This window comes from Ranitomeya imitator, chromosome 1 (assembly GCF_032444005.1).
Source record: "Ranitomeya imitator isolate aRanImi1 chromosome 1, aRanImi1.pri, whole genome shotgun sequence".
Lineage (NCBI taxonomy): Eukaryota > Metazoa > Chordata > Amphibia > Anura > Dendrobatidae > Ranitomeya > Ranitomeya imitator.
This window is the reverse complement of record NC_091282.1, coordinates 128,613,093-128,632,679: the sequence shown is the minus strand read 5'-3', so window position 1 is coordinate 128,632,679 and position 19,587 is coordinate 128,613,093. Positions and strand designations below refer to the sequence as shown.

The window sequence follows — 19,587 nt, the reverse complement described above, 5'->3', positions numbered from 1 at the left end:
TGGGGGACACAGCACCCTCCCTTTTCGTTGTACCATTTTTGGCCAAAGTGCCGTTGTTGTGGGTTGGTACATATGTTGAGTTTAATTTTTACTTGTTCCTACTACTGCTTTTGCACCAACTGAGTTGCCTGGTGCGTGTCGGAGGGTGTATACTGCCGGGGAGGAGTTATTTCTTCTTTATTTGCATAATGTCGGCCTCCTAGCGACAGCAGCATACACCCATGGTTACCTGTGTCCCCCAATGAAGGCTCCAAGAAAGATTTTACGGTAAGAACCAAAAATCCCTCTCTTGTGACCATGCCTTTAGTGGCTTTGTCAGTACAGAGAAACTTAGAGGCCCATTCATCTGTTTTCTTCAGAAAAATGCCATACAACAATACAGAAAGTTGCAAAATGTTTGCTTATCACAGTTTTCATGCCAGTTTGTAGTAGGTCCACTAAAATAGGCAGAGTTGGAGAGCAGAAGGAGTTAGGCTATGGCCACTCGTCAAATTCATCAGTAATATTTCTGGTGAGGTGCACAGAGGCGCATGTCCCTGAGAAGATGCGTCAAATTCATTACGTGGCATGCGCCTCCAAATGAATTTGGTTACAGGCCATTTATTAATACTGCCGTTTTAATGTGCCTCATGGTCTACAGAGGCATATGGGATCTGTGATTATGACAATACCCAAAATATAAAACTGCTGTTTATTTCCTTGATTGAGGATGTACAGGAACCACTGGCTTTGTGAATAATGATAACTAATGTGCCATTTTTTTTCCTCACTTTTGCCCTCTTGTAGGAGACTTTGCCATAACAGAGAATTCTGAGGCTGATGATCCGCACGTGTCTTGTAACGATGGGGAAGATGATCTCTCCTCTCAGTCTCCTGCTCTGACATGTGAAGAGGAAACCTCACTGCTACTCTTTACCGTAGAGAGTGACTACCAGTCGGGACTTGATCTATCTGGGTATATTAAACAACACTAGCCATCTGCAAACAAAACGTATAAAATTGTATCTGAGTCAAATGTGATAGATTTAACAGAATCTTCTTTTCTCTATTGCTTCATTGGGGGACACATGAGACAATGGGTGTATGCTGCTGCCATTAGGCAAAAAAAGTTGTCTCCTCCTCTGCAGGGTGCCCCTCTCCCACCCCATCTCTCCGCTGGTACGAGTGATGTTCAGTTTTAGCGTAGTGTCAGTAGGAGGCAGATACGGCTATGCTCCCAGAACCATTTCTACCTTAGGGCCTTGTTTTATTAATCTTTTCCCTCTCTCTTTCAGGCTCAACTTGTAACTTACAGGAAACAGGGTGTAGAGTCACACTGATTTCCCACCTAGAGACCGAGAGAATAGTGTGGAGAATGCCACGTCATGTCCTATCGCAGGACCATACCTCTAACACGTCAAGAGTGTATTGGGGCAGCCAGAGGACTCTCCTTTGTCACCTATTCCCAGTCCACTCACCCACCAGATTGAGACTGCATCGGGACGAAGACTGACCTAATCCAGTGAACTCCCTTCAACCTGCGGTCCCTGAAGACAGTCTTCCATTCTCTGAGAAGGAGGAGTCAGGACCGCATCTGTATAGGTTACTCCTCCTTCTCTAGGTCCCCCTTTTGCATCAAAGAAGGCAGAAGAGGTTAAAAAAAGGGCTACTGATCTATGGGTGGCTCCAGGGCCTTACTGCAAGGGCACAGCTGCACAGAACCCCACAGTCAGTCCTCTTGGGCTCCACTCTGGAGGAGATTGCCAGCCAATTGGAGCTCTCCTTCCTCAGGGTTGTCGGCTCGTTTTTCTTTCCCCGCACAGCGCTCTGGACTCCTTCCCCACCCCCTCCTTCTCTGCTCGGCACCATCTTCTGCAGGACTCCGTTCCTCTGTAAGCCGACCTAGGAACAGGATCACTTTCAGGGCAGTGTAACCTCTGCCCCTTTGCTCAGTTTCACACTCGTCCTCTTTAACTTGCCCTTCTATCAAGTTGGGACAAGCAGATCTCCTACTTGGATCATCCCATCTTACTCCGCAAGTACGTCAGTCTGTTTCCTAGTAGCGCTTCATTCCTCTCATCCCGTGCAGGATATGCTTTCTCCCCCTGCACTGGCAGATAGTGACGAATGACACCAGTCTTCTGGGCTGGGCAGCGGTTTTTCTCCAGTTTACAATCCAGGGCCACTGGAAAGCTTGAGTTCTCACTTACCATCAACATTCTGGAACTCTGGGCCATCTTCCTCACCCTTTGACACTGGCAAGACCTACCAGCGGGCCATCCAGTCCAACACTGCCGCGGCCGTCACCTACAACAATCACCAGGGCAGAACGCAAAGCAGTTCTGTCATGGTGGAAGTCTCTTAGATTCTTGCTTAGGCCGAGCAGAGGGTACTGGCGATTTCAGCAGTTAACATTCCGTGAGAACAACTGGGCCGCCAACTACCTAAATCGCCAAGGACTCTCCTCCAGCAAGTGGTCTCTGAAACCTTCATTTTTCAACCAGATCTGTCAAAGATGGGGCATACCCGACGTTGACCTGATGGTGTCCAGTATGAACAACAACAAAGTGAACAACAAAGTTCCACGCTTTGTGTTCACATCCCGCGACTGGCTCCAATGCCTTTGCTCTTCCGTGGACTGTTACACCTTCCACATCTTTCTTCTCCTGCCTCTGATTCCCAGACTCATCAAGAACATAAAGGCAGAAGGAATACCTGTCATCCTCGTGGCTCCAGATTGGCCCAGAAGAGCTTGGTATGCAGAAGTCGTCAGTCTCATCGCAGACTTCCTATGGAAACTTCCAGATCGTCCAGACCTCCTTTCCCAGGGTTCTCATTCACCAACTCTCATTTTAACCCGCAGTCCTGAAAGATGCAGGCTTCTCAGACCAGGTTATTAAAACCATGATCTAAACAAGGAAGCCCTCTTCCTCCCGCATCTACCATCACACATGGAAGACCTTTGTCTGCTGGTGTGAATTCAACCAGGCAGATCCCATGTCCTTCTCTCTCTCTGGCTTTTTCTCCTTTCTTCAGTCAGGCTTTGAGTCTGGCCTGTCTCTCAACTCCGTTAAGGGTCGGGTCTCTGTTCTTTCGATCCTGTTTCAGAGAAACCTAGCTTCACGCTCGCAAGTGAGGACTTTTTTACAGGGAGACGCTCATTCCGTTCCTCCCTGGGACCTCAACCTGGTCCTGACCGCTCTTCAGGGTGCCCCTTTTGAACCATTTCAAGAAGTTTATCAATCCTTCCTTTCCTGGAATATCACCTTCCTAATGGTGATTGCCTCCATCAGATGCGTTTCAGAGCTGGCAGCCCTATCCTGCTGTGCACCCTTCCTTGTCATCCATCAGGAGAAAGTGGTGCTGCACCCAGTTCTTTCTTTCTCTCGAAGGTGGTTTCTCCGTTTTGTGTTAACAAGGACATCATTCTGTCCTTCACCTTCTCATCCTTGGGAGCATTCCCTTCTCAAATTGGATCTCGTCAGGGCCCCGTGTCTCTATCTTTCTAGAACAGCATTGTTTATACTCTCTGACTTTGTGATTCCTGAAGTTCATCTTGGAGGTCTCCCGGCTCACTCCACACTTGCAGTGTGAGCTTCCTGGGCTATGTGCAATCAAGCCTCGTCATCGTAGATGTGCATTGAGGCTACCTGGTCCTCTGTTTATAACGTCCTCAATGTTCTGCAGAGTACACACCTATGTTTTGGCTTATACGAGCCTAGGTAGGAATTTTCTTCTAGCGGCTGTCAGCCGGGCTTAGACCGATCCTGGTTGTGTTCATCTGCTTTTTCCCACTCTCTGGACAGTTTTAGGACATCCCTTGGTCTCCTGTTTCCTGCAATGAAGCAATAGATTAGAGGATTTGGGGTACTTACCATAAATTCATTCTCAGAGCCTTCGTTAGGGGGCACAGCACCCGCCCTTGTTGCTTATGGTGGGGTTTAGATCAAATTATTCATTTAGTTGTAGCTTTTCCTACTACTTTTTCACTAACTGATTAGTACTCGTGCCAGCTTGGAAGGGGGGGGGGGGTTGTACCTGCTGAGGAGGAGCTATCGTGTGTGCCCCAATGAAGGCTCCGAGATACCCCATATCCTCTTATCTAACATGTCTAAGTGATTAGTATTCATTATGAAGATACCATTCTGGACTATTTTATATTGAGCTTATTTTCTGTTTCTCTGTTATTCGTCCTGTAAATTTTTAACTGAATACATGTGTTTTATTAGTGTTCTCTACACCTCCTGATGTTCTCCAATCATTATTGGCACGGTCAGACTATGTAGGGACACATCCCACTGAAAAAGAGAATGTTAACGCCCAATTATCAGTTCATTAATGAATGTTCAGGAGTAATAACACAGGAACACACCGATCTGTAGTCACAAGAACAGATGGTGTAGAATTGGAGCATTTACAAGAGTAAAGTGTAAGTTATGTGCGATCCATATCGTGTCACTGCTATAGTGCTCACCACTAGGAATCCTGGAAATCAGGATCCTTTTATTATTATTATTATTATTATTATTATTATTTATTGTTATAGCGCCATTTATTCCATGGCGCTTTACATGTGAGGAGGGGTATACTTAATGAAAACAAGTACAATAATCTTAAACAATACAAGTCATAACTGATACAGGAGGAATGAGGACCCTGCCCGCGAAGGCTCACAATCTACAAGGGATGGGTGAGAATACAGTAGGTGAGGGTAGAGATGGTCATGCAGTGGTTTGGTCGATCGGTGGTAGCTGCAGGTTGTAGGCTTGTCTGAAGAGGTGGGTCTTCAGGTTCTTTTTTTGGAGGTTTCGATGGTCGCTTTCCATAACTCTCATAGACTAGTTGATGGGTTTTGCAAAAGAAAAAAAAAAAACAGTAGCTTTAATGAATTTTTCTCTTATCATACATTGCAGCCTCGGTGAGGTGAACAAAGCTGAGCCACAAGCCTCAGATGTCCCGGTAGTTGCTTCTAACATCGCACTGGGTGAAATGGAGCCCGTGAATGTCGCCCAAGAAGAAACAAGCTCTTCTGCTAATGGGAAGGTGTGAATTTAATATTTGTTACTTATTCAGAGTTAATTCCCGTTATCCTAACTGAGAATTGTTGATTCAGATACATCCTATGAGCTCGCATACTGGTGCCTGAGGTCTAGAGAAAGTCAAAAGTTCCTATTAGACTGGGGCCATATGGTGACTTTGCGATAACTCCTGCCGTGCACTTAAGGTTTGCTCGGTGATATATACTAGTGCAATACAAATGTGAGAAATGAGATGCAGTTGTGAGTTGCTTGTTGCTGTCCCAGTATACTCGGGGTTCCAATATCACCCCGATCACTTGTATTGAGGTGCGATGTAGCCCTGACACCTAGCAGACTTTGCCTGACGTGTGTGCTTGTCGCCATGTAGCCCTAGCCTTACCGTTATCCATTTAGTACTTCCTAATAATGACTGCAAATGCAAATCATGCTCGCCTGGACCTGACTGTATTTACAGTCCAGTTGTGGCCAAAAGTATTGACACCCCTGCAATTCTGTCAGATAATACTCAGTTTCTTCCTGACAATGATTGCAATCACAAATTCTTTAACCCCTTTCTGCCATTAGACGTACTATTGCGTCCATGTGGGGTGGGCTTTACTTCCCAAGGACGCAATAGTACGTCATATGCGATCGGCAGCGCTCACGGGGGGAGCGCCGCCGATCGCGGCCGGGTGTCAGCTGTTTATCGCAGCTGACATCCGGCACTATGTGCCAGGAGCGGTCACGGACCGCCCCCGGCACATTAACCCCCGGCACACCGCGATCAAAGATGATCGCGATGTGCCGGCGGTGCAGGGAAGCACCGCGCAGGGAGGGGGCTCCCTGCGGGCTTCCCTGAGACCCCCGGAGCAACGCGATGTGATCGCGTTGCTGCGAGGGTCTCACCTCCCTCCCTGCTCAGTCCAGCCCCGGATCCAAGATGGCCGCGGATCCGGGTCCTGCAGGGAGGGAGGTGGCTTCACAGAGCCTGCTCAGAGCAGGCACTGTGAAGGCTGCAGCGCTGCATGTCAGATCAGTGATCTGACAGAGTGCTGTGCAAACTGTCAGATCACTGATCTGTGATGTCCCCCCCTGGGACAAAGTAAAAAAGTAAAAAAAAAAAAAATTTCAAATGTGTAAAAAAAAAAATAAAAAAAAAAATATTCCAAAATAATGAAAAAAAAAATAAAAATATTATTCCCATAAATACATTTCTTTATCTAAATAAAAAAAAAAAAACAATAAAAGTACACATATTTAGTATCGCCGCGTCCGTAACGGCCCGACCTATAAAACTGGCCCACTAGTTAACCCCTTCAGTAAACACCGTAAGAAAAAAAAAAAACGAGGCAAAAAACAACGCTTTATTATCATACCGCCGAACAAAAAGTGGAATAACACGCGATCAAAAAGACAGATATAACTAACCATGGTACCGCTGAAAACGTCATCTTGTCCCGCAAAAAACGAGCTGCCATACAGCATCATCAGCAAAAAAATAAAAAAGTTATAGTCCTGAGAATAAAGCGATGCAAAAATAATTATAATTATTTTTTCTATAAAATAGTTTTTATCGTATAAAAGCGCCAAAACATAAAAAAATGATATAAATGAGGTGTCGCTGTAATCGTACTGACCCGAAGAATAAAACTGCTTCATCAATTTTACAAAACGCGGAACGGTATAAACGCCTCCCCCAAAAGAAATTCATGAATAGCTGGTTTTTGGTCATTCTGCCTCACAAAAATCGGAATAAAAAGCGATCAAAAAAATGTCACGTGCCCGAAAATGTTACCAATAAAAACGTCAACTCGTCCCGCAAAAAACAAGACCTCACATGACTCTGTGGACCAAAATATAGAAAAATTATAGCTCTCAAAATGTGGTAACGCAAAAAATATTTTTTGCAATAAAAAGCGTCTTTCAGTGTGTGACGGCTGCCAATCATAAAAATCCGCTAAAAAACCCGCTATAAAAGTAAATCACCCCCTTAGTTAGGGAAAAATTAAAAAAATGTATTTATTTCCATTTTCCCATTAGGGCTAGGGTTAGGGCTAGGGTTAGGGCTAGGGTTAGGGTTAGGGTTAGGGCTAGGGTTAGGGCTAGGGTTAGGGCTAGGGTTAGGGCTAGGGCTACAGTTTGGGTTGGGGCTAAAGTTACAGTTAGGGTTTAGATTACATTTACGGTTGGGAATAGGGTTGGGATTAGGGTTAGGGGTGTGTCAGGGTTAGAGGTGTGGTTAGGGTTACTGTTGGGGTTAGGGTTAGGGATGTGTTTGGATTAGGGTTTCAGTTATAATTGGGGGGTTTCCACTGTTTAGGCACATCAGGGGCTCTCCAAACGCGACATGGCGTCCGATCTCAATTCCAGCCAATTCTGCGTTGAAAAAGTAAAACAGTGCTTCTTCCCTTCCGAGCTCTCCCGTGTGCCCAAACAGGGGTTTACCCCAACATATGGGGTATCAGCGTACTCAGAACAAATAGGACAACAACTTTTGGGGTCCAATTTCTCCTGCTACCCTTGGGAAAATACAAAACTCGGGGCTAAAACATATTTTTTGTGGGAAAAAAAAAAGATTTTTTATTTTCACGGCTCTGCGTTATAAACTGTAGTGAAACACTTGGGGGTTCAAAGTTCTCACAACACATCTAGATTAGTTCCCTGGGGGGTCTAGTTTCCAATATGGGGTCACTTGTGGGGGGTTTCTACTGTTTAGGTACATTAGGGGTTCTGCAAACGCAATGTGACGTCTGCAGACCATTCCATCTAAGTCTGCATTCCAAATGGCGCTCCTTCCCTTCCGAGCTCTGCCATGCGCTCAAACGGTGGTTTCCCCCAACATACGGGGTATCAGCGTACTCAGGACAAATTGGACAACAACTTTTGGGGTCGAATTTCTCCTCTTACCCTCGGGAAAATACAAAACTGGGGGCTAAAAAATAATTTTTGTTGGAAAAAATTTTTGTTTTATTTTTACGGCTCTCCATTATAAACTTCTGTGAAGCCCTTGGTGGGTCAAAGCGCTCAGCACACATCTAGATAAGTTACTAAGGGGGTCTACTTTCCAAAATGGTGTCACTTGTGGGGGGTTTCTACTGTTTAGGTACATTAGGGGCTCTGCAAACGCAATGTGACACCTGCAGACCATTCCATCTAAGTCTGCATTCAAATGGCACTCCTTCCCTTCTGAGCCCTCCCATGTGCCCAAACAGTGGTTCCCCCCACATATGGTGTATCATCGCACTCAGGACAAATTGGGCAACAAATTTTGGGGTCCAATTTCTCCTGTTACCCTCAGGAAAATACAAAACTGGGGGCTAAAAAAATAATTTTTGTGGGAAAAAAATTTTGTTTTATTTTTACGGCTCTGCATTATAAACTTCTGTGAAGCACTTGGTGGGTCAAAGTGCTCACCACACCTCTAGATAAGTTCCTTAGGGGGTCTACTTTCCAAAATGGTGTCACTTGTGGGGGGTTTCAATGTTTAGGCACATCAGTGGCTCTTCAAACGCAACATGACGTCCCATCTCAATTCCTGTCAATTTTGCATTGAAAAGTCAAACGGCGCTCCTTCCCTTCCGAGCTCTCCCATCCGCCCAAACAGTGGTTTACCCCCACATATGGGCTATCAGCGTACTCAGGACAAATTGTACAACAACTTTTGGGGTCCAATTTCTTCTCTTACCCTTGGGAAAATAAAAAATTGGGGGCAAAAAGATAATTTTTGTGAAAAAATATGATTTTTTATTTTTACGGTTCTACATTATAAACTTCTGTGAAGCACTTGGTGGGTCAAAGTGCTCACCACACCTCTAGATAAGTTCCTTAGGGGGTCTACTTTCCAAAATGGTGTCACTTGTGGGGGGTTTCAATGTTTAGGCACATCAGTGGCTCTTCAAACGCAACATGACGTCCCATCTCAATTCCTGTCAATTTTGCATTGAAAAGTCAAACGGCGCTCCTTCCCTTCCGAGCTCTCCCATCCGCCCAAACAGTGGTTTACCCCCACATATGGGCTATCAGCGTACTCAGGACAAATTGTACAACAACTTTTGGGGTCCAATTTCTTCTCTTACCCTTGGGAAAATAAAAAATTGGGGGCGAAAAGATAATTTTTGTGAAAAAATATGATTTTTTATTTTTACGGTTCTACATTATAAACTTCTGTGAAGCACTTGTTGGGTCAAAGTGCTCACCACACCTCTAGATAAGCTCCTTAGGGGGTCTACTTTCCAAAATGGTGTCACTTGTGGGGGGTTTCAATGTTTAGCCACATCAGGGGCTCTCCAAACGAAACATGGCGTCCCATCTCAATTCCAGTCAATTTTGCATTGAAAAGTCAAATGGCGCTCCTTCGCTTCCGAGCTCTGCCATGCGCTCAAACAGTGGTTTACCCCCACATGTGGGGTATTGGCATACTCAGGACAAATTGTACAACAATGTTTGGGGTCCATTTTCTCCTGTTACCCTTGGTAAAATAAAACAAATTGGAGCTGAATTAAATTTTTTGTGAAAAAAAGTTAAATGTTCATTTTTATTTAAACATTCAAAAAATTCCTGTGAAGCACCAGAAGGGTTAATAAACTTCTTGAATATGGTTTTGAGCACCTTGAGGGGTGCAGTTTTTAGAATGGTGTCACACTTGGGTATTTTCTATCATATAGACCCCTCAAAATGACTTCAAATGAGATGTGGTCCCTAAAATAAAATGGTGTTGTAGAAATGAGAAATTGCTGGTCAACTTTTAACCCTTATAACTCCCTAACAAAAAAAAATTTTGGTTCCAAAATTGTGCTGATGTAAAGTAGACATGTGGGAAATGTTACTTATTAAGTATTTTGTGTGACATATCTCTGTGATTTAATTGCATAAAAATTCAAAGTTGGAAAATTGCGAAATTTTCATAATTTTCGCCAAATTTCCGTTTTTTTCACAAATAAACGCAGGTACTATCAAATAATTTTTACCATTGTCATGAAGTACAATATGTCATGAGAAAACAATGTCAGAATCACCAGGATCCATTGAAGCGTTCCAGAGTTATAACCTCATAAAGGGACAGTGGTCAGAATTGTAAAAATTGGCCCGGTCATTAACGTGCAAACCACCCTTGGGGGTAAAGGGGTTAATATTATTATCTTCATTTAATTTGTCTTAAATGAAAAAACACAAAAGAGAATGAAGCAAAAAGCAAAACATTGATCGTTTCACACACAACTCCAAAAATGGGCCAGACAAAAGTATTGGCACCCTCAGCTTAATACTTGGTTGCACAACCTTTAGCCAAAATAACTGCGACCAACCGCTTCCGGTAACCATCAATGAGTTTCTTACAATGCTCTGCTGGAATTTTAGACCATTCTTCTTTGGCAAACTGCTCCAGGTCCCTGATATTTGAAGGGTGCCTTCTCCAAACTGCCATTTTTAGATCTCTCCACAGGTGTTCTATGGGATTCAGGTCTGGACTCATTGTTGGCCACCTTAGAAGTCTCCAGTGCTTTCTCTCAAACCATTTTCTAGTGCTTTTTGAAGTGTGTTTTCATGGGTCATTGTCCTGCTGGAAGACCCATGACCTCTGAGGGAGACCCAGCTTTCTCACACTGGGCCCTACATTTTGCTGCAAAATTTGTTGGTAGTCTTCAGACTTCATAATGCCATGCACACGGTCAAGCAGTCCAGTGCCAGAGGCAGCAATGCAACCCCAAAACATCAGGGAACCTCCACCATGTTTAACTGTAGGGACCGTGTTCTTTTCTTTGAATGCCTCTTTTTTTTCTCCTGTAAACTCTATGTTGATGCCTTTGCCCAAAAAGCTCTACTTTTGTGTCATCTGACCAGAGAACATTTTTCCAAAACGTTTTGGGCTTTTTCAGGTAAGTTTTGGCAAACTCCAGCCTGGCTTTTTTATGTCTTGGGGTAAGAAGTGGGGTCTTCCTGGTCTACCATACAGTCCCTTTTCATTCAGACGCCGACGGATAGTACGGGTTGACACTGTACCCTCGGATTTCAGGGCAGCTTGACCTTGTTTGGATGTTAGTCGAGGTTCTTTATCCAACATCCGCACAATCTTGCGTTGAAATCTCTTGTCAATTTTTCTTTTCCGTCCACATCTAGGGAGGTTAGCCACAGTGCCATGGGCTTTAAACTTCTTGATGACACTGCGCATGGTAGACACAGGAACATTCAGGTCTTTGGAGATGGACTTGTAGCCTTGAGATTGCTCATGCTTCCTCACAATTTGGTTTCTCAAGTCCTCAGACAGTTCTTTGGTCTTCTTTCTTGACTCCATGCTCAATGTGGTACACACAGGGACACAGGTTGAGTCAACTTTATTCCATGTCAAATGGCTTCAAGTGTGATTTAGTTATTGCCAACACCTGTTAGGTGCCACAGGTAAGTTACAGGTGCTGTTAATTACACAAATTAGAGAAGCATCACATGATTTTTCGAACAGTGCCAATACTTTTGTCCACCCCCTTTTTTATGTTTGGTGTGGAATTATATCCAATTTGGCTTTAGGATAATTCTTTTTGCTTTTTTCATTTAAGAGAAATTAAATGAAGATAATACCAAAGAATTTGTGTTTGCAATCATTTTCAGGAAGAAACTGAGTATTATCTGACAGAATTGCAGGGGTGTCAATACTTTTGGCCACAACTGTAGGCTTACAATCAGCCCCACAAGCTGAGGAGGCAAAGTTGGTTTACTAGTTGTACAGGTGGAGACCAGCACAGTTACATCTATGTAATTCTTGAAATGATTATACTTTTTTATTCTTTTGTAGTTTGACCCTTCAAATAAAGCATCAGATGCAGCAACTGGTCAACCTAGTGAACAGGATGCGATATCTAAGTGAGTGCAAATTATCATTTTATCAAATTATCACTCTTCACAAGTGTTCTAGATTGTTACTTTCATTTATTATTTTAGACCAGAGATGCCTAAGGGGCGCAAAGCACGGCCGGCTCCAAACTTATCCAGAGCTTCTGTAAAGAAGAAGGTTTCCATTGATGAACAAAGTGATCACCCACCCGACAGTAAGGATATCAGTGTTGGGAAGGTACTTTACACTTTATTATACTCATGTGCTTCCATTAATTTAGACTAGAGTTTTAGACGCCAGTCTTAATAAATGCATCTTCTGGAGTGATTTGCATCAGATTAAATGTCTCTTAATGAATTTGGCACTTATTTTAACTTGGGTGTACCTCAGCCAGAAATGTTACTCCAGCTAAGGGCTGCCGTACATTTCTAGTGTAAATTACACCATGTTTTTTTATTTCTTTTCGGCAGGATTCAGTGTTCCCTGTTCTGCCCACTTTGGAAGAGCTGGCCTGAGCTGGTGTGAAAATGCTGAAATTCGAAACCATTTTTCTCAGCTTCGAATATCGAAAAAAAAAAAAAAAAAAAAGACATTTTATGATTTACGCCAGAATTCTGTCATAAATCACCTTGATAAATCCAGGCCATATTGTTGAAATTACATCAATTTTCTAGATGCACTAACAATATGTAATGTGTGAAAATACTCTCACACTACTAGATTCATCTGTTGACACAATTGGTTTTTCAGGGTGCTAATAAAGTACAGGAAGAATGCCTCAGTGTGGAGGAAGAGAAGCAAATGGATCAAGCAGAAAAGTAAGACAAAAAAGAAATCTATACTATTGTATCAATAAATGTGCATGTTCCGAGCTGAATCCAGTGCACAATGTAACTTGGTGACCAATAATTTAGATGTAATATCATCAGGGGGAGTTATATGTATTGTGCTTATGTGAATACAGCGTTTGTATAACCTTTCACTTTATCTTAATTTAAGACAAAAAATGCCTCAAGGGCGCAGAGCACACCCAACTCCTAACTTATCCAAAGCTTCTTTAAAGACAAAGGTTTCCACTGAGGAGCAACATGAACCCCCAGAAGATCATAGCAATGATAAAGATGTTGACAAGGTACTTTTACACTGTATTAAACACATTGTTGAAACTTTCTGAATTTCTAGATGCACTAACCAAATGTATTGCCTGAAAAACCTCTTGCAATGTTAGGTTTTTCTGTTGATGCAATTGATGTGCTTTTGTTTTTCAGGGTAATGATAACGTACTGGAAGAATACTCCAGTGTGGATAAACAGAAGCAAAAGGATGAAGCAGAAAAGTAAGACTGGGAAAAAGACTAACTTGTCATTAAATTGTGTGCAACCTGTAAAGCGCTGCAGAATATGTTAGCGCTATATAAAAATCAAGATTATTATTATATTATTATTAAATTGAGCTCAATACTAAAGCCAGTACACAATGTGGACACGTAACTTGGTGACCAATAGATGATGTCAAGGGAGATGAGGATCCAATCATTGACACTTCAATGATGGATCCTGTTTTCTCCTTCGCCTCATTAGGGGACACAGACCATGGGGTGTATGCTGCTGCCACTAGGAGGCTGACACGAAGTGATACAAAGAAAGTTCGCTCCTCTGCCGTATACACCCTCCTGCTGGCTCTCAGCTAACCAGTTCTTGCTTAGTGTCCGTAGGAAGCACACGGACGGGTCTGCTATTCAGACCCAAAGCTCGTATTATTGTACTTTTCAACTTTTACCTTTCTTGATTTTTAATTTTTCCATGGACGAATGGGGCGACGGGTCTCTTCAAGGGCACCGATCTCCCCGCACCCTGAACGGACGAGCACGTGGAGTGTCGCCTCCACATACCCTCTTCCCCAGCCAGTCCTATTGCCAGACAACTGGCCCTGTCCACCCGAGGGCTTGAACACCGGGAATGTACAGAGGCCCCTCTCTATGGCGTCCGAGCAGCCCCCACTGTACCACTACTGTTAAAGCGGATGGTACAAAGAGGCGGATGGTTCCTCTCCACCTCCCTAACAAAGGGATGGTGGATTGAGGTTTATCCCTCTATCCCTGCACCGTCCACTCTGCAATACCTGACCTGCAGCAGAAAAGTAGAGTGCGCGCGCATTCCTCGGCGCTGAAACCCAGTCATCCGTGGTGGCTCCATGCCGGGACACGCACTGATGGTGAGAGGATCCAGTCAGAGATGGGCCTCTGCAGTGGGATATTCACATGCTGACAGGCAGCCTCAGCCATGGCTTCCATGTGGCCCATTTCCCTGAGGTAACACTCCAGCCACCTGCAAAAATTTAGCACCCGGCTTCGGGCGATGTGTAGGCCGCATCCCGGGAGCCGCACCTGCACTATGGTGCGCTAAGGAGGCTCCGTGCTTCTTGACTGGTACGGGAGCGCTCGCTTTTCTCAGCCACTCCAACACCCCTCACTTCTACCCTTGGTATTGCTCCTGCCGGCTGCAGAAATTTAGGCCCCGGCTTGGGCCTATTCATGGAAGTCTCGAGGGTTCGCCCACATCGCATCTGTGTCTCCGCCCCCCGATTTGGCACATCTCGCTCTCTGCGAGACTTTACTGCCTCTGCAACTCTTTGGCCATCTTGGTACACCCGGCCGGCTCATACAGGGGTGACGGTTTTGCATTAAAGGGGCACAACGACGCTGCAACATCAGTACCCGGGTAAGGAAGTACTGCTCTCTCCCCCCTGTACTTAAAGGCGCATGACCAGTATTCCCGGGTCTTAAAGGCACTTCGGTATCCCCTGGTCTTAAAGGCTCATGACCAGTATTCCCTGCTCTTAAAGGCACATGACCTGTATTTCCTTTTCTTAAAGGCACATGACCAGTATTCCCGGGTCTCAAAGACACTTGACCAGTATTCCCTAGTCTTAAAGGCACATGACTAGTATTCCCTGGTCTTAACCTCTTTCTGACCTCGGACAGGATAGTATGTCCGAGGTCAGATACCGCGGACACCGATCTAATGATCGCTGCTATGTAGCAGAGCCGATCGAGTTGTGCCAGCTTCTAGCCTTCCATGGACGCTATTGAAGCATGGAAAAAGAAAAAAAAAAATGGGAAAAATTAAATAAATAAAAGTTTAAATCAACCCCCTTCCGCCCCATTCAAAATAAATCAATAAAAAAATATCAAACCTACACATGTTTGGTATCGCCGCGTTCAGAATCACCCGATCTATCAATAAAAAAAAGGATTAACCTGATCGCTAAACAGCGTAGCGAAAAAAAAAAATTGAAACGCCAGAATTACGTTTTTTTGGTCGCCGCGACATTGCATTAAAATACACGGGCGATCAAAAGAACGTATCTGCACTAAAATGCTATCATGAAAAACACCAGCACGCAAAAAATAAGCCCTCACCTGACCCCCAGATCATGAAAAATGGAGACGCTATGGGTATCGGAAAATGGCGCAAATTTTTTTTTTTTTTTTTTTAATAGCAAAGTTTGGAATTTTTTTTCACCACTCGTAATGACCTGGAAAATCATAATGGCTGGTCAGTTTTAGCATTTAGTGAACCTAGTAAAAAAGCCAATCAAAAAACAAATGGGATTGCACTTTTTTTGCAATTTCACCGCACTTGGGATTTTTTTTCCCGTTTTCTAGTACACGCCATGCTAAAACCAATGATATCGTTCAAAAGTACAACTTGTTTGGCAAAAATAAGCCCTCACATGGCCATATTGATGGAAAAATAAAAAAGTTATGGCTCCGGGAAGAAGGGGAGCAAAAAACGAACACCGAAAAACGGAAAATCCCAAGGTCATGAAGGGGTTAGACACATGACCAGTTATCCCTGGTCTTAACGGCACATGACCTGTATTTCCTTTTCTTAAAGGCACATGACCAGTCCGTAGCCGGTCACCCTAAATTAGCTCAGGAGCCCTCCACCGCTGATCCCAGCTTATCCCAGAGTACCTAGTTCTCCTGAGTGGGCTTCGTCACTGACCGCAATCCATGGCTTCTCTGACCGAGAGATTGAATCCCTCCGTGAACCCTCTGTGGCTCGGAGTGCTCGCAGGACCGATATGGATTGTCCCTCTCCTACATGGGAGCCGTTGGCTAGCAGGGGCCTCAAGTGTTCTAGAAACGTACAGGCATACAATGCCTGGTCTGATTTTTAGGGACGACAGGTCCTTTTAAGGGCACCGATCTCCCCAGACTATCAACAGACGAGCACATGGAGTGTCGCCTCCAGGTATCCTCTTCTGCAGCCAGGCCTAACACCGGACAACCAGCCCTGTCCACCCGGGGACCTGAACTCTGTGAATGTACAGAGGCTCCCTTTTTGGCGTCCGAGCAGCCCCCTCTGCATCACCACTATTTAGCAGATGAGGCAAGAAGACGGACGATTACTCTCCACTTCCCTGTTAAGAGGATGGTGGATCGAGGGTTCATCATTTTAACTCTGCACCGTCTAAAGAGAGCGGCGATAGCAAGAGACTGCTTTTTCCTGACCTGCTGGATGCAGCCGCGCATTCTGCCACTTGGCAGATTAACCTGGTAGAATCTCCTGTGGTATACCTACCAGTATCCCCCTGCCCGATGGGTCATCAATTAAAAATACCACGGACTGTCAGATGGCAAATCTGGTTCATTCTGTCTAGCGGCCTTGGGTTCAGCGCTCTACCCTCCCTTAGCCGCCGCATGGGTTGCTAGAGCAATGGTCTCTTGGTCAGAGACCTTAACTATGATTCACAACAGTAACCTTTTCCCGTTGACAGTACAGCTTGCCATTCAAACCTCTTGAGTGGGAGACTATGTTGTTCATGCTTCTTGGATGCGGCTAGTTGCACGGCGCTGTCACTAGCAAATGCCATTACACTCAGTAGGGCATTACAGCTCAGAGAATGGAAGCGTACTCTGCATTCAAAAAGCCTCTTACATCACTCCCTTACCAAAGTGGTCGGTTCTTCGGTGAGAAGTTGGGAGCGTTCCCCTCGCAGTAGCAAAGGATCGCATGTTTCCTATAGACCCAACCAGCAGTGGAAGGGTTGTCCAGGAAGTCTAGTTCTAAGGGATCTTGGTTCCAAAAAAGGGGACCGAAAAGTAAGACCGATCCTGGACCTCAAACTTCTAACAAGCTTGACAAGGTCCTCCTTCGGATGGAGTTCCTCCGCTCAGCTATTACTTCAATAGAAAAAGGTGGAGTTCCTGGCATCCATCGACATTCGGGATGCTTACCTTCAGATTCCTATTTTTCCCCTCTTCAAAAATTCTTTCGCTTTTCCATTCGCGAACAGCATTTTCAAGTCACGACCTTGCCCTTGTTACCGCACCCAGAGTGTTCGCAAGTGTCATGGCGGCTGTCATGTTCCTCTTGCACCCTAGAGGTGTGGTTATCCTGCCCTATCTGGTCGACTTCTAGCCTCTCTTCCAGGACTGCGCTGAGTCGTCTATATCTCTTGCGATACCCTCTCACCTGGGCTGGCAGCTAAACTTAGACAAGTTTTTTCCTCATTTCCAGCCCAGCAGATATCCTTTTTGAGGATGATCCTGGACACTTCCAGAAGGTTGGTAATTCTCCCTTGAAAAAAGGCCGTGGCATTTCAACAGGGAGCTCGCGCACTTGATCACGCATCCCCTGATTCCATTCTATTTGCTAGGAGGGTTCTGAGGAAAAATGGTGATGGCAATGGAAGCGGTTTCCTTCTCTCCTCTCGTTTTCTGCAGGTCAAACAGGCTTCCAGAGGGTAGTCTCTGAGCTCCTTCCTCATCCAGGGGAGAGCCTTTCTCCCCGTTCAATGGTTATTAGTGACTACCAATGCCAGTCTTCTCTCGATCATTGTTCTGGGGATCCGAACGGTAGTCCTACAGCAGGTCCACTGCCTTTTGGCGGGTCACCCCATCCGAATTCAATCGGATAATGCCACGGCTGTGCCATACGTTAATCATCTAGCAGGTACCCACGGTCAGGCGCCAATGGCCGAGGAACCTCATTCTCTAATGGGCCGAGATCTATCATCAGGGTCCCGCCTCAAGTGAGTGGGAACTTCACCTGGAAATCTTCCATCAGATCTAACTTCACTGGAGCATTCCAGATGTAGATCGGATGGCGTCCAGACTGAACGCCGATGTACTCTAGTTCATGGTTCGGCCTCGAGATTCAAAAGCCATCGCAGTGCATGCTCTGTTTTTCCGTTGTACCTGTTTCCATAACCCCTCTTCCACTACTTCCGAGAGCCTTTCGGAAGCAGGAAGGGCCCCAGTGATCCTGGGAGATATGCACTGACCACGTGAGGTTTTTAGTTTGCAGAACTAGTATTTTTCCGTCTTATTGCAACAAAACTGCACGTAGGGACTTCCTTGCAGGGAGTTTTCACATGTGGTTCTTCCCTATCACATACCATTAGATCTTTGGGACCTTAATGGTCCTGGGAGTCTTACAGTAAACTCCTTTTGATGCAGACAGACTTTACTATTGGGGAAGGTCACCCCTTTTTTCTCAGCGATCTCATCATCCTGACGAGTTTTTGGAGCTACCCACTCTGTTCTTTAAGACTTTTTTTCCTTTTTACCATCAAGGCAAGGTTGTCCTCAGGCCATCCCTGTCCCTTGTTACCAAGGTGGTATTGTATTCCCACTGTTATGATGTCATCATTCTTCCCTCATCTCTTTCGGCACCAGTCCACAAAACGGAATGGGTTCTCCATATTCTGGACGAGGTGAGTGCTCTGAGTAGGTGTGTATTGAGGACGGCGTCCTTCCGAAGGTTTAACGCTTATTTGGGCTTCCTGATGGTAAGAGGAAGTCTTCCTGATGGTTACAGGAAGGGTTTAGCCATTTCATCGACCACGTTAGCTTGGTGGATTCGTTTCACCATCCTGGAGTCCTTCCATGTTTAGATGTCAGCCTATCTCTCTGTCTATCGAGGTTTCTTGGGTTCTAGGCACCAGGCGTCGGCAAAGCATGCCTGCAAGCTTGCGGGTTCGTCCAGTCCGCTTGCATTTTTGAAGCACTATAATTCCCAGACTTCCGCAGATGTGAGTCTGGGCAGGCAGACTCTGCAGGCCGCGGTGGCGCACTTGGAAGTAGCGGTTACACAGTGCCTGATCTGATGTTGTTCCCACCCAGGGACTGATTTGGGACGTCCCACGGTCAGTGTCCCCCAATGAGGCGAAGGAGAAATAACGATTTTTGTGTACTCACCATAAAATCCTTTTCGCCGAGCCATTCATTGGGGGACACAGCTCCCACTCTGTTATTAGCTTGTACTTGTTTTTATAATTTGACATGCTATACTCTCATATGTTGTTATTGATCTCTTACTACTTTTGCACTGAACTGGTTCTCTGAGAGCCAGCAGGAGGGTGTATACTGCAGGGGAGGAACTAACTTTCTTTGTATCACTTAGTGTCAGCCTCCTAGTGGCAGCAGCATACACCCACTGTCTGTGTCCCCCAATGAGGCGAAGGAGAAAAGGATTTTTACGATGAATACACAAAAATCCCTATATTTGGCTTGGATATAAGCCTCTGCCAGGGAAGTCTGCGAGCGGCTGCTTCATGAGGAGCATGTGACTTAGTAGAGCGTTCCTGTGTATGGAGGACTTGGGAGAAATAGCTGTGTGATGTGTATGGGAGCCCTTTGGCTAATGTTACCCGTTTTTAGCAATATAGCGGACAAGTCACCAATTATCTTGTCTTTGTAATATTGGCATCAGAAAAGAAAACCCCACTTAAGTCAGCTGAACAATTGTGTTTATC

The 19,587-nt window shown here is 45.0% G+C and overlaps 1 protein-coding gene across 3 annotated transcripts in view; it reads left to right on the top strand.

Moving 5' to 3' along the window:
- The window catches only part of BDP1 (BDP1 general transcription factor IIIB subunit), a 197,800-nt gene that overhangs the window by 46,762 nt on the left and 131,451 nt on the right, over positions 1 to 19,587 (top strand). For all 3 annotated transcript variants that reach the window (XM_069750670.1, XM_069750679.1, XM_069750688.1), the window contains exons 12-18: positions 787 to 955; positions 4,893 to 5,022; positions 11,782 to 11,849; positions 11,928 to 12,057; positions 12,571 to 12,638; positions 12,820 to 12,952; positions 13,089 to 13,156. In XM_069750670.1, the coding sequence (XP_069606771.1) occupies positions 787 to 955; positions 4,893 to 5,022; positions 11,782 to 11,849; positions 11,928 to 12,057; positions 12,571 to 12,638; positions 12,820 to 12,952; positions 13,089 to 13,156 (766 nt within the window). The remainder of the gene's footprint in view (positions 1 to 786; positions 956 to 4,892; positions 5,023 to 11,781; positions 11,850 to 11,927; positions 12,058 to 12,570; positions 12,639 to 12,819; positions 12,953 to 13,088; positions 13,157 to 19,587) is intronic.